We start from the raw sequence: 14,002 nt of genomic DNA, 5'->3' as shown, positions 1-14,002 counted from the left end.
TAAGAAATATGAATTGGCAAATATCCAATACATTAGAAAGACATATTCAACACTTGCTTGGAGAAGTACCTCCAATGAGCTTGATCTGAAAAGCAGTGCACTGGTCGTTACGGACAAATACATATTTTCAAGTGGTATGTAATTTAATGCAGATATAAAATAAAATAAATTACACATTAAAAGCAGATTAAAGCCGAAGGAAATTTTACTAAATAAGATTGTGACGATTGTATTTAGATGTAGTGGTTAGTGTTTTTAGTATTGTAAATGAATGTCACAGAAAAAAAAACACATAACAAAAGAAAATTTAACGAAAATTATGCTAATACATAATAATATTAAATTAAATAATTCACAAATCTTAATATATTCAAAATATATAAACAAAGCATAATTAACCAAAATATGCATTGATTGCTAAAAAACGAAACGCAGAAAGTATAATATTAATACAAATATTGTTAATAAAATTTGAGCATTCAAATACGAAGAACATAAACAAAAATTTGAATGGTCTTAAAACTAAAATATAAAAAAAAACTATTATGTATACTAAGAATTAACGATTATTAAAAGATGCTGGCATACTAATAAGTGCAGGTTATACATACATACTTAATTAAATTAATGAAAAGTAAAATTGAAAATACTTAATAAACTTAATTATAAAATTACGAGAAAACATAATATTACAAATTAAATGTGTTATCATTTATTAAACACTAGAAAGAGGTGAGAGTAATCATATAATGAAACTTAAGCAGTATAAGCAACACCATATTTAAGGAATATGTATATAMTTTTAAATCCAGCTACACCTTTCTTAGATACTTGGTGGAGTGATATTTTCCGGGAGATCAGTTGCTTCGTCGTTTATAACATATTTCGGTGTTTTTATGACAGAGAGACCCTTTGATATTCGCCGTGGTGTGCCGAAAGCAACCGCTGTTCTAATTATATATACCATTCCTTTGACAGTCGGGTCTACGTAAAGAGAAAGGACACGGAGTCTCAACTCGGCAGAATTCTGCCGCTACAGCAACTATTGAATATAAGTCATATTGCACAAAGGAAAATACGTGAATTTCCTATATAAAATATGTTATATGTACGTTTATTTTCATGTATCTTTTCAGTTTTTAAACCAAGGCATGGACCAAAATAAAATATGTATATAACTTCCGTTTTGTTTATTTTAGTTTTCTTTAGATTCGGCGAACTGAATCCACTGTGATCGAATTAATCCAAATAAATACTAAATGTCGGTCTGATTTGTGTATGTGTACCTATATGAAATATTTTATCTATTGTCTTAATCATTCKTACTGACGAAGGTATAACTATGTTCGGTGAAAATTACAACTAACTTCTTTTTTAAATATATTTATTTAAATRCAGAGCTAAGAAGCAATCGATAACTGAGATAATTCACTTCGGATTAAAAATATCTGGATTTGCGCATAGTTCGAGTGGAGTGATAAAATCATGGCTCATATACACAAATTAATAAATTTATAAATCATTACATAATATTTCCAATTTTTCTGGGACTTATGGCCAACACTTATTTGTTTTTCTTGCCTCCACCCCGTCGAATAGGAATTTGATCCGTTGCAATTGATCCTTTGTTGTGGTATTTATTTGAAATGCGATTTACAAAATATAAAGCGCAGATGCAGAAGAAAACACTGAAAATTTAATAATATAAATGTAACTCATATAATAATTAAGGTGGATACTTACCAAGTAGTAGCACAAACACGATGGACCACACCGGAGGCCACAGTCGCCAAAGTTAGGCAAGTAACAATTTCTGGTATAAATTTTGCTTGAAAATCATTACCAAATACAAGCATTTCCATATTCGATACAGCCGTTAGGGCAAAGACGAAAAGCCACGAACCAATGAAGCCCCCAACAATTGTATTCATTTGAGTAGCTATGATCCAAYTGGAGTAAAAGCGCATAGTTGCGAATATCATCAAACTCAAGATACAAGATATTACGGTCGAAACAAGATTACTGCTCCCACTCTTTGTTTCCGCACCTGATTTAGTGAGTATATGAATAAAATTAGCATCAGAAATAATGTAGTGTTCAAAGGGCTTACTCATTTTTGTAATTATATTCGCAACTTTAATATTTGTTGAGAACAGAACAGAAAACACCTACGTTGAAGTTTATCAAAAGCCGACACAAATTCCAATAAAAAATCAACAAACCACAGGGATGTATTCGCAGAGCAGAATGTGGACCGCATTACATATGTCCGACAGAGTGCGTATAATTAAATTTRGTTTCCTCTTGTGCAAGACATTACACGTTATACTTTAGAGTGATATTAAATAAATATTTAAATTCATTTAAAATGGGTGATACTTAAAGTTGCCCATYATTTCTATCTTCATGTGTAGTTATATTTACAAAATGAGATATGGTAAATAAATGAAATATTAATTATATAGCCGAGATGTTGAAATATAAAAAAACATACTTGGATATGCAATGTGGCAGCATTCAATTAATAYAGATAAACAGATGTTTGTTGCATAGAAAGCTCCACATGCATACCTGTTATAAGCTCCAATTTAATGGAAATATCAATTCCATTCGCTGTGCTTTACTACACATTCGTTGAAAATCCAAAATCCATAGATGTGAAGAAAATTTGTGTATTTCATATTCAAAATTAAGTTTGTAGAGTGTCATAGAAACTAATATATACAAAAATAAGCACAAGTCCCTCATTAAGTGAAATACCAATGAGGTWATAAAATTTTCAATGAATTGTGCTGATAGTTGTGTTGAAAAAGTGAAAATTTTTAGACAAATTTTATCAAGATATTTGCCATTTTCTGCTTCTTTCTGTACCCATTTTCCTCATATCGTGTATACTCCTCTCTTTGTGCAAATAATAAGAAGAAAAAGTTCTCCGTTGGAAAAGTCTTCCATTGCGAATTATAAAATTTGCGCTGGAATTTGTATTTGTGTGAAAAGGCAGCAGAAGTGAGCTAAATAAGAGATGTTGAGAAAATAAGAGTAAGATGAGATGATAATATAATTTCATACTTCCAAAACTTGAAATCTACTTAAAATTTGAAAAACACTCACAAAAGATAGTTTTAAAATGAAAAATATTTAATGTGTGTATAGGAAAATATTTAAACATTATTAGTGGAAGAAAAATAAATGAAACTGTGAGCATGTGCATATGTATACATACTAGGAAAGTGAAATTTTAGTATTTTAATATAAGTTTAAAAATCAAATTATTTAAACCAGTATAGTACAATTTAATATTGAGGAATTTTTTTTAAATGTGCAAACTATCAATATGATAATAAATATTGAGTAAGGGAATGTGTGAGTAAATCACTACGCGCGTAAATAGGATGGGGAATTGGATGTACGAGTACAATTCCTTCCGTTCTTTTCTCACTATGCCACCTATTGCTTTCTAATATACCAACAATAGAAACACCAAAGAARAAGAACGTCAAAACTTTTAGAAGGCAGCTAATAAACCAGAAAGAAAGCTTGCTACATGAATATCTAGTTCTCAGTCAATCAAGTTATCAAGAGCAAAAATAAGGCCAACAAACAAGACACCAAAGTGTATGATAAAATGTAGAGACTGAAAAATACTAAGTATAGCAAATTTAGCTACAAAAGAACGGAATAACACATGTACACACATATCTATAAACAAAATACATATAAGTATTGGAATTTGCATCTTTAGCAAATAGGTCCCAGACAGAAGAAAGGAATTATAATTTACAATTACATTAAACGGAAGTTAATTTTTTTTTWAWTWAAAAAAAGTCACTTCTGATTTATGCACAAAGAGAGGAATATGTTAAAACCCAACAGTTCACTAATTAAATAAATATGGACGTATGTCTTTTTAGCAAATTCGAACTACAGCAACAGTAATTGTGTATCAAAACACCATGATTTAATTCATTCATAACTGCATAACAGAAAAAAAATAAATGAATTTAACAAAACAATAGCCACGCATAATATACGAGAAGTGTTGCGAAAGGCGAACTTGAATTGACATTAAATGGGCGAAGTGCGCAACAATAGCACAAACGAACTAAAGGAACAACAACGACAGTATAATCAGCTGAAGAGGCATAAACATAAATGTGTAATTAGTTGAATTACACACACACGCACACAACAGAAAATTAAATAATTTTWAAAATTTTAATGTTTTCGGAAGGACTACCCTTTAAAGTGAATAAACAAAAAGTGCATAAGAAAACAAAAGCAACCTGTATAAGCGAAACATTTACCGCAACCAAAAAATAGTTAAAATCACGAAATTAATTTCAGAAAAATAGTATAACTTTGCAAATTTTGCAGTCCGAAAAACGTTGAATAAACATTGTTGATCGTGTATCCAACGGCGCACGCGCCCACTAATTTACACATTAACAGCTAAATATTATTGCGAGTGTGCGTGTGTGTGTTTATAAAGAAAGCTGTTCGAGCACACATTGGGTTTCCGTCTCAGCTATAGTCATCTGTACAATCGCATAATCGGTTACAAAAGTGAACAATCAAACACAAAATCATTACTACGTATTAATTTATGACGAAATATGCGTTATATTTAAAAAAAAGTTAACCAAATCATTTTGGAAGTGAACAAACCCGYCGTCTAGTCAAAGTGAGCAGAACCCCAAAATTTTCGTTTCGACATCAACACCGTTCCCTAATTAACATATAAACCTTCTGTAGTCCTGTTATCCTTACTGAAGCATTTGAATTAACATTATACACGCGATGTTTACTGGAAAATTACAACTAAAAGTTTGTGAGGCGATCGGTTTACGACCAACCGACTTTCAAAAGCGCCACAATTTGGCATTTGGAAAATTRGCAGATGATCAACCGATCGATCCTTATATTTCCATTGATGTTGATGATAATCATTTTGGTAAGAGTAATATAGTAATTTAGTTTTAGTGTATATATGGTAAATTAGTATTTATTTTATTCGTAAATTAGTATAAATTTTATAAATCGCAATTGAAATAAAAATAAAAATACAGAACCAAAAGGTAGTCGTTAAAAAGATGAAACAAGTGTTTTTTTTAACGTTTTGTTTGATTTTAACCTACAATTAAAATATCAATTTTATATTTTGAATTTTTTTTAGATCGCTCGACAACGCGGCCGAAAACATTTGATCCGATATGGAATGAACAATTCATACACGATGTGACTAATGCAAAGAACATTAACTTGACGGTATTTCACGATGCAGCACTTCCACCTGATGACTTTGTTGCCAATTGTCAAATACCTTTCGAAGATATTTTGCAAAATGAAGCAGGTGTGCTTGATCTATGGGTAAGCATTATTATGCGTGCAACTATCTTTTCTTATTTAGTTTAACTATATTTACATTACAGGTGAACTTAGAACCTCAGGGTAAACTACATATTATCATCGAATTGAAGAACCGAGTTGGTATGTATTTCGACAATTTATTTAAATTATTATTACTATTTTAATAGATTTAATAATAGATTCGAATAAAGATGTGGTTGAAGTGGTTCAGGCGGTCACCCAAAACAAGGAATTCAAAGAACGCGCTGGATTCAATCGTCGACGCGGTGCAATGAGGCGACGTGTTCATCAGGTTAGAAGCGATARAAGATTATGTTATTAGTCTTATTTATTTATAGTTGTTGTAAAGAAAGATTCACTAATTACGAAGTTGAAAATTTTATTATTAAGCTAAAATAAATTAACTTATTTATATATATTTATTTATTAGGTAAATGGGCATAAATTTATGGCAACTTTTCTGCGACAGCCGACTTTTTGTTCACATTGCCGCGAATTTATTTGGTAAGTGCATATGCTTAGCTTGATAAAAATTAAATCGAAATATTCAAAATCACACAATCATCCTGCTACAACTCACATACCTTTTTATTTGTATATTCATACCAGTGAATAACTGTATTGATCTTACTTTTCACATTTTGGTTATTGAAATATCATTGATAATTTAATTTGATCACTTTACCTTTAATATTTTTTATTATCCCCTTTTCACAACTATTTAGTATATTAGAATGTATTTTGGGTAAAATTAGGTAATACTTTTAATAATTACATTTATATATTAGTTGGTATTGTTATATTAAATGTTTTATGTTTTATTTGTTTGGTGAGAACATTTCTACATGCATTTGGGTGTAGTTTGGAGCAGACATAAAAATTTATGAGTTTCACTTCTAGTGACATATAATAAATATTTCATTCTTTGCTTTTTCATTTTTTCATCCGGGGAAAATGAACTGCTTAATTGATATATATATTTTTTTTTCAGTATTTACTTTCACTTCTGATTTAATACTGCGGGTTTTGCGTTTATGGCTCATTTTATCTATTTGATCAGTTTTTTTTTATTTTTGTACATCATCTCTTAATATTAATCTATATTCACATATATACAAGCTACGGAAATTTTTTGCCTTTGCAGGGGAATTGGTAAACAAGGCTATCAATGTCAAGGTATGTGTTCACACGCAGCAACAACAACAACTACATACCCGGTATTCGTACTCGTAATTGCATTTGTATTCGTTTTCCAAACTTTAAACAAAAATAACCAAAAGGAATCATTCGTTGAGTCTCGAAAAAATTCTCATAAAGAACTTATATCTTACATCGCCACACATAAATATGAACATACATACAAGCAATAAATACTTAAATTCACTTATAAACACATATTTACACACACAAAAAAATAGATAATTAAAAGTTGCCTTTGCATTTCTAGTTGATAACTAAATATGTACGTATGTATGTGTTTTCTACAGCTATTACACAAACATCTCATGCCCACATTCCTACATAAATACTACACATCCTTCTTTACATGCATAATATTTTAGGCCACTCTACTGAAATTGAATGTTGATGGTGTTGATTTTCATTCTGTCTCTTATACACATCTAGATGTGTATAAGAGACAGCTACTGAAATTGAATGTTGATGGTGTTGATTTTCATTGTTCGCTGCTCAAGCTAGCTATATAAAAATCCGTTGCTTTCTACTTATTATTATTTGTATATACATACATACGCACATAAATTGTAAATTTCACCTGTTATTGCTTTTGCATTTTTGCAACTCTTACTATTTTCCTGTTGACACATTTGTTTTTTGATCCRCCTGCTGAGTGAACTGCACCGTTGTGTAGGCATTTTGTTGTTGTTGCTATAGTCGGTGTAGTTTTGCATTCAATCAATTTAATCATTAACCAACAGTCAATCAAACAACCAAACATGCCAATCAACTAAGAAAGCAAACGATAAACCACCATTTATTTATTATAGTATATCCCAATGGCTTCATCTACCTCTGTCTCTATATATATTTATTTTCATTTATTACATGTATTTTAGTTGCACTTCCATTGATGTTTCTTATATACTTACTTTTCCTTTTCTATTATTATGTAATTGCATATTGCTTTGTTTTATAAAATTAATTTATTCCACAAACATAATAAAAGTGCTTTAATGTCGTGTCTTATTCGTCTAATCACATTAATTTTTATATATAGTATGTACACACATTTTTATTTCTAGTTAAATACAGACATAAAATCGTATAGCTTGATTTGTGCTTGTTTATTAATAACTTGATAAGAAAATAACGTCTCAAACAATGTCATTTACTGTAAAATTAATTGAAATTGATATTTATACAATTAAATTATTRTGTTGAAATATGTAGGAAAATATGTACAATAGTTTAAAAAATTATTATGCGTCTGCAGGTATGCTATATTTTGTTCATTGCAAAAGAGCCATGTCTCAAAGCCGATGTTACTGTTATATGAACCGTTATGCCGTTAAATTTTTTTCAAAGTCATTGCTACATAACATGACGKTATAAACTGTCCAAGTGAGATTCGTTTTAGAATGGACCTCTTAACCTAAYCTAATATATAATATAGCATTTCAGGAAAGTTTTGTATACATTTTTTGTCTGTTAGAATTGAGTTGGAAAGCAGGACAGCCATTATTTTTAATCCCAAGTGTAATACACCTTTATCACTGTCAACAGTAGTTAATAGTGCGTTGCTTCTCAAGTGCTTTTTGATACGATTAAATAAAAAATGTATAGAAATTATATAACTGAACTTTTTACACATCATTTTGCAAAGTTAAATGTTTATGTATTTTATAGTTTAAATTTAATTTAAAATGCTCGTTTTTACTAACAAAATACATACATACATACATGTGCAGTAATAATGCAGCTCACACATTTTTGCATATTAATGGTAAATTTTGTGTTTTAAATGTATCATGGTTGTTTTACCATATATAACGGTTGCAATTTATCAAGCCACAAATGGTAAATAAGCTTAGCAATAACAAATTAACAATATTACTTCAAATTAGTTTTTTATCTACTACATAAGCACACATATTAAAAAAAAGTGTTAAAAGAACCAAACTAGTCTGTAAATTTCAAAACACAATATTAATAAATAATATATATTTTTAAATACATGTAATAATTGAGTTTTTGCTAAAAACAAACACAAAACACTTACACATTTTATAATCACTATCGAAAATAATACTAATATTTCATAAAAAAAAAGTGTAGGCATTCCAAATTTATATTTACCTATGAAGGCTTTTTGTAAAGTGCCTTTCGTAAAGAGAATATAGCAGCCTATTTGCGTGTTTTATGTAATCGAATCGATTAATTACTATAGATAGCATTTGTATGTGTAAAGTGTACAAAAATTGTCCGTTAACAACTACTCATACATGTACAATATAGTTTTGTCCCCATATCTTCTCCAATTTAACCCATACCTTGAGCATTTTCGTTAAAGTTATTACTATATATATATTTATTGCATTCACCATTCTAGTGTGCACCTGTGTTGTACATAAGAGATGCCATAGCTCTGTGGTCACCAAATGTCCAGGCATGCGCGAAGAGGTAATAAAAAAAAACTCCATCCGATTTTCTATATATACAGCAAAATTATAACTAACACATTTTCTTGATAACTTCTACAGCAAAACACCATGGAAATGGCACCAGCTGGTCAACGTTTCAATGTGAATGTGCCGCATCGCTTTTTAATGCATAATTATAAACGTTTTACTTTTTGCGATCATTGTGGTTCACTCTTGTATGGCCTGATTAAGCAGGGTCTACAGTGTACCCAATGTAATATGAATGTGCATAAGCGCTGCCAAAAGAATGTGGCCAATACCTGTGGCATAAATACAAAAGAAATGGCCGAAATACTCAGTTCGTTGGGCATTTCGCCGGATAAGCAGGGGCAACCACGCCGTTCCAAGGTATGTGATGCATTATAGTTGCACAAAAATATTAATAAAAAATAATACTTTTTTTTTGCAGTATTTAAATCAACCAGGCGGTGATGATAATTATAGTTTGAGTGATCGTAGTGATCAGGGTACGGAAAGCAGCACTTCCACACGAAGTTCGATGATATCGGAACGTTCGGTTACAAGCGCTTCGACTGCCATGACCGGACTTAGCGCCATTACAGGGCAATATTTTGATTCTCGTCCAGGAAAGACWTCATTGTCGGATTTTAATTTCATAAAGGTATTGGGTAAAGGCTCATTCGGTAAAGTAATGCTGGCCGAAAAAAAGGACACCGAAGAGATTTATGCTATTAAGGTGTTGAAAAAAGATGCCATTATACAAGACGACGATGTTGATTGCACAATGACGGAGAAACGTATACTGGCTTTGGCCGCCAATCATCCATTTTTGACAGCATTACACTCCTGTTTTCAGACTAAGGTGCGTACCTGAAAATCAAAGTGTTTTTTTCTTAAGGAATAAGTGTTTGCTAACTACAAAATAGTTGTAAATATTAGGCAAAAAATAATGGGATTATGCTCGAAAGAATGATTTATCTGTATGTCATATTATAATAAGGGCTGCAAAGCACTACAAAAATCKATGCGGTTTAATGGTTCGAACCACACAGAAAATACTATTACCGGTTCAAGAACCGATTTATCAGTATCACTAAACTAGAACTCGGTTCGGTTCAAATGGTTCAGTTTACTAATTGATATGAAATTAAAATAAAATCGATTTTGTTCGTGGTTCGGTTCAAAACCCAAAAAAGAGGTGAATCGACTTAATTGAATCAATATATTAAGCAGACCACATCTCTCTTTGAATAATCTTTTGTGGCAAGATTAATTTAAAGTTAAGGTTTTTTATTATAAATTCAAAATCAGCCCTTCCAGTGATGTTTTTATAAAAGGAGGCTGCATTAATAATTACCYTAGCATTTTTTCTGTTGTCATTTGGAAGTTTAATTTTAGTGAATTGTATATTATATTTTACATATTTATACACATTCTATATATTGTGTTTTCAGGATCGTCTATTCTTCGTTATGGAGTATGTGAATGGTGGTGATTTGATGTTTCAAATACAGAAGGCACGCCGCTTCGAGGCCGCACGTGCTGCTTTCTATGCCGCCGAAGTAACGTTGGCTCTCCAATTCTTACACTCCCATGGTGTTATTTATCGCGATTTAAAACTGGATAATATCCTTTTAGATCAGGAGGGGCACTGCAAATTGGCCGATTTCGGCATGTGCAAGGTAATTCGCTTGGATTTCAGTTTCACTAACGTCCAATATTCATTTCAATTATATAATTATTGTAATAATTGTTGTAAACAATTAATTTTAAATAACCTTTCATATCTAGGAGGGTATTATGAATGGTGTTTTAACAACCACATTTTGTGGCACTCCCGATTATATCGCGCCTGAGATACTAAAAGAGCAAGAATATGGAGCGTCGGTCGATTGGTGGGCACTCGGTGTGCTCATGTACGAAATGATGGCCGGTCAACCACCGTTCGAGGCTGACAATGAGGATGAATTATTCGATTCAATTATGCACGACGATGTATTGTACCCGGTTTGGTTGTCTAGAGAAGCTGTGTCCATTTTAAAAGGTATTAATTGAGCAAAATAGCTGGATTATGATTTTTTTTTTTTAATAATAATTTCTCGTTTTCCAAGGATTCCTAACGAAAAACCCCGAAACCCGTCTTGGGTGCTCTGGCGATGAGAACGAGATACGTAGACATCCATTTTTCGGTAAATTAGATTGGGATGAACTAGAAAAGCGTAATATTAAACCACCTTTTAGACCAAAAATGGTATACAACAATTGAAACAAGTTCTTAAATTTTTTTTTTATAATTGCAATTTTGTTTATATCTAATTAAACTAGAAAAATCCTCGGGATGCCACCAATTTCGACACAGAGTTCACGAAAGAGGAACCAGTACTCACACCGGTTCCCAACGATGTTATACGCTGCATTAACCAAGATGAATTTGCTGGATTCTCATTTGTCAATCCGAAATTTGGACCAGAGCGTAAAGTGTTTTAAGTCGGTTTTTTAATGGGCATGCGCCCGAAGGGTTAAACTTTTATGGGAAAAAGCTAAGAAACAATGCAAAACTCTTGCAAATTCAAGATAGCGACGACAACTACTACTATTATTGTGTTTGTTCTTTTTTTATAATGTGTACGTATACACTCGAACATACACACATGTACACAGAATGCCACACACAGGGCCGCCAGTTGGAACAAATTTATTTATTTTTTTAGTTTATTTATTTTTAGTTTACGACGACATGGATTGCATGAGAAAAGTGTATATGTGTGAATACCTGTGTGCTATATTGTTTATGCTGTTAATTAATGTGCAGCAGCTACGATTTTTAAAATTGAAATTCGCGAAAAGTGAAGTAAAATGAAAAACAAAATATGCTTATATTGTTAACGCAACAAACTCYACTCGTAGTATTCGTTAGGCAAATAATTAAATCTAATAACCAATAACCGTAGGACATTTGGTTGAAAATAACAAAAACAATAAAATAACCGTGCAAGAAACAGTGGTATGTAGAAAATATGAAAACAAATAACCAACAAATAACTGATAAACAAAAAAGAAATTATTAACAATTTGCTAACTTGTGTTTAGACAACATAGAATATAAAGCGTGATACTAACATTGTATTAWTTTTAAAATTACTGGCCATCAAAGGATTGTAAATACTTCCTTTTTAAGAATAAAGTCACAGGCTAAGCATTTGCAAAAAGAAGCACTTTTCGTTTAGCCAACTGAAAACACTTAATTAAGCTTCTACCAAAGATTTTAAAAATTGTTGCGTTTTTTCATGCTCATTGGCTAACGGATACATACTAGCAATACTGCTAATCTGTAGATTGTGTATTATTTAATTAGTTTTCCAATCCAATTACTAACKTCAAATATTTTTTATTTCCATAAATTTAATGTACAAAATCGTGTGTAACCTATTATACTCTTGAAACATTTTGCACAGAGTATTATTAAAAATGTTATGCTTTAAATTTATAAACATATATATTTTTTCCAACAAATGGAGAAGTCTATTTTCTTCAATATTTATAGACGATTTTCGATGACGAATACTGCAAGCATCAACATTTTTTTTTTTTATAATCGTCTTCATTTCAATTGAATTGAACTGGCCAACGGTGGTTGAAATGAAATTTAAATAGATAATCATATATTTTTTCAGATAAATATAAAAATTCGCAATTAGCCACATGTTTTTATTGCAAATTTGTTTAGATACCACCATCCATTCATATATATATATTATATATGTATGAATGCATGTATGACGACGTATTGGGAATTCGCTAGCAAATAATGAGCATTAGACGCTTGCCTTGCATTATAATATTGGTTACGTTTATGCTTATATGTTGATAAACATTCAACGAAATGCATTTTAGTTAATGTAATTATTTGTTTTACTTATTATTGTTAATTGATGTTGTTTTCAATTCTATAAAACATCGAATGTTACGTATCATTCGTCAATCTAGTCAAAATGAGTTTAAAAACGTACGCACACACATAGTAACACACAAAATATGCATAAATGAGTAGATAATAATTATGGTATAAATGCATTTGAAATATATACCTATTGGTTGAACAATTTTTGTTTTGTAATTTTAGTTCTTAATATGCAAAGATGAATTTAGTTTAGTATATTATTATTATTATTTGTTTTTAATTATAAGTATTTCCATTGTTTTAAAAGCCATATGAACCAGTAGAATTTTTTTCATTAGTATTCTCAATTTATTACAACAACTTGTATTGCAAGAATATAGTTTACAACTGGAAACGTGAGGAACAAAATTTGGTAAAATAAACTGCTTATCTCGAACATTTACTACTCTTTCTTATCGTAACATTGTAAATCTCGAAACGAGTGTCAAAATTCAAATAAATAGCTATTTGGTGCCCCATATGTTTACGCATAAATAAACGAAGAGTGTTGCAAACATTCGAATTTATGTGTGTTTTATGATTTTATTTCGTGCCATGGCGAAACACTCTCCGTCAATCAGTTTGAAAGTCTGCAAGTACCAGATTTTTTCAACTTTTAAATGAAAGATATGTAGTTTTTTCAAATATTGTGTGAAAGATATTTATTTGATTATTATTAGGGACGGCTCCTGCCTCATTTATTATTTAAAAACGTTATTTAATCCGCAGCGTTTTTATGTGTTGTTTTTACCTACAATTTACTTTATAGCAGAATAGTTGGCAGCGCTATGTATTTTCTCAGCTATATATATTTTAATGTAAATACGCACAAATATAAAATGAGTTGAATTTAAAAAAAGTATTAAAATGATATTATCAATTGTTTGTTATCTTTTGGTGTATTTATAAAATACGGGCTAACAGTTTTTACCTCGTTTATTTTGTATATTCTAAGTACAACAAATAAAATTAAATAGACACTTTCAATTTTTCTCGCTTGCAAAGTTTTTTTATAAGCTTTTGTTGTAAAATATTATCAAAATTATTTTAAATTTTGGTATGTATTGCAAAAATT

General features: G+C 30.6%; 2 protein-coding genes across 7 annotated transcripts; one reads left to right on the top strand and one right to left on the bottom strand.

The window, feature by feature from the left end:
* Window positions 1-1,367: 1,367 nt before the first annotated feature.
* Window positions 1,368-2,219, bottom strand: LOC108967455 (protein KRTCAP2 homolog). The gene is made up of 3 exons (XM_018930875.1): window positions 2,111-2,219; window positions 1,744-2,047; window positions 1,368-1,688 (listed from the first exon to the last, which is right to left on the bottom strand). Exons 1-3 carry the CDS (start codon window positions 2,112-2,114, stop codon window positions 1,565-1,567), a joined length of 432 nt encoding a protein of 143 aa, XP_018786420.1. The 5' UTR covers window positions 2,115-2,219; the 3' UTR covers window positions 1,368-1,564.
* Window positions 2,220-2,609: 390 nt separating this feature from the next.
* LOC108967487 (protein kinase C) lies at window positions 2,610-12,199 on the top strand. Of its 6 annotated transcripts, none has more exons than XM_018930933.1 (14): window positions 2,610-2,767; window positions 3,912-4,951; window positions 5,174-5,367; window positions 5,430-5,487; window positions 5,547-5,659; window positions 5,798-5,871; window positions 6,512-6,543; window positions 8,936-9,006; window positions 9,087-9,374; window positions 9,436-9,849; window positions 10,442-10,669; window positions 10,779-11,031; window positions 11,099-11,238; window positions 11,313-12,199. In XM_018930933.1, exons 2-14 carry the CDS (start codon window positions 4,798-4,800, stop codon window positions 11,472-11,474), a joined length of 2,181 nt encoding a protein of 726 aa, XP_018786478.1. In that variant the 5' UTR covers window positions 2,610-2,767; window positions 3,912-4,797; the 3' UTR covers window positions 11,475-12,199. The 6 variants fall into 6 exon arrangements, with proteins under 6 accessions (XP_018786478.1, XP_018786479.1, XP_018786480.1 ...); XM_018930934.1 differs by having other exon boundaries at window positions 2,610-2,812; XM_018930935.1 differs by having other exon boundaries at window positions 2,616-2,693.
* The last annotated feature ends 1,803 nt before the right edge of the window (window positions 12,200-14,002 follow it).

The sequence above is a fragment of the Bactrocera latifrons genome, unplaced genomic scaffold, assembly GCF_001853355.1.
Source record: "Bactrocera latifrons isolate USDA-ARS-PBARC rearing strain unplaced genomic scaffold, ASM185335v1 scaffold_189, whole genome shotgun sequence".
Lineage (NCBI taxonomy): Eukaryota > Metazoa > Arthropoda > Insecta > Diptera > Tephritidae > Bactrocera > Bactrocera latifrons.
This window is presented reverse-complemented; position numbering and strand designations above follow the sequence as displayed.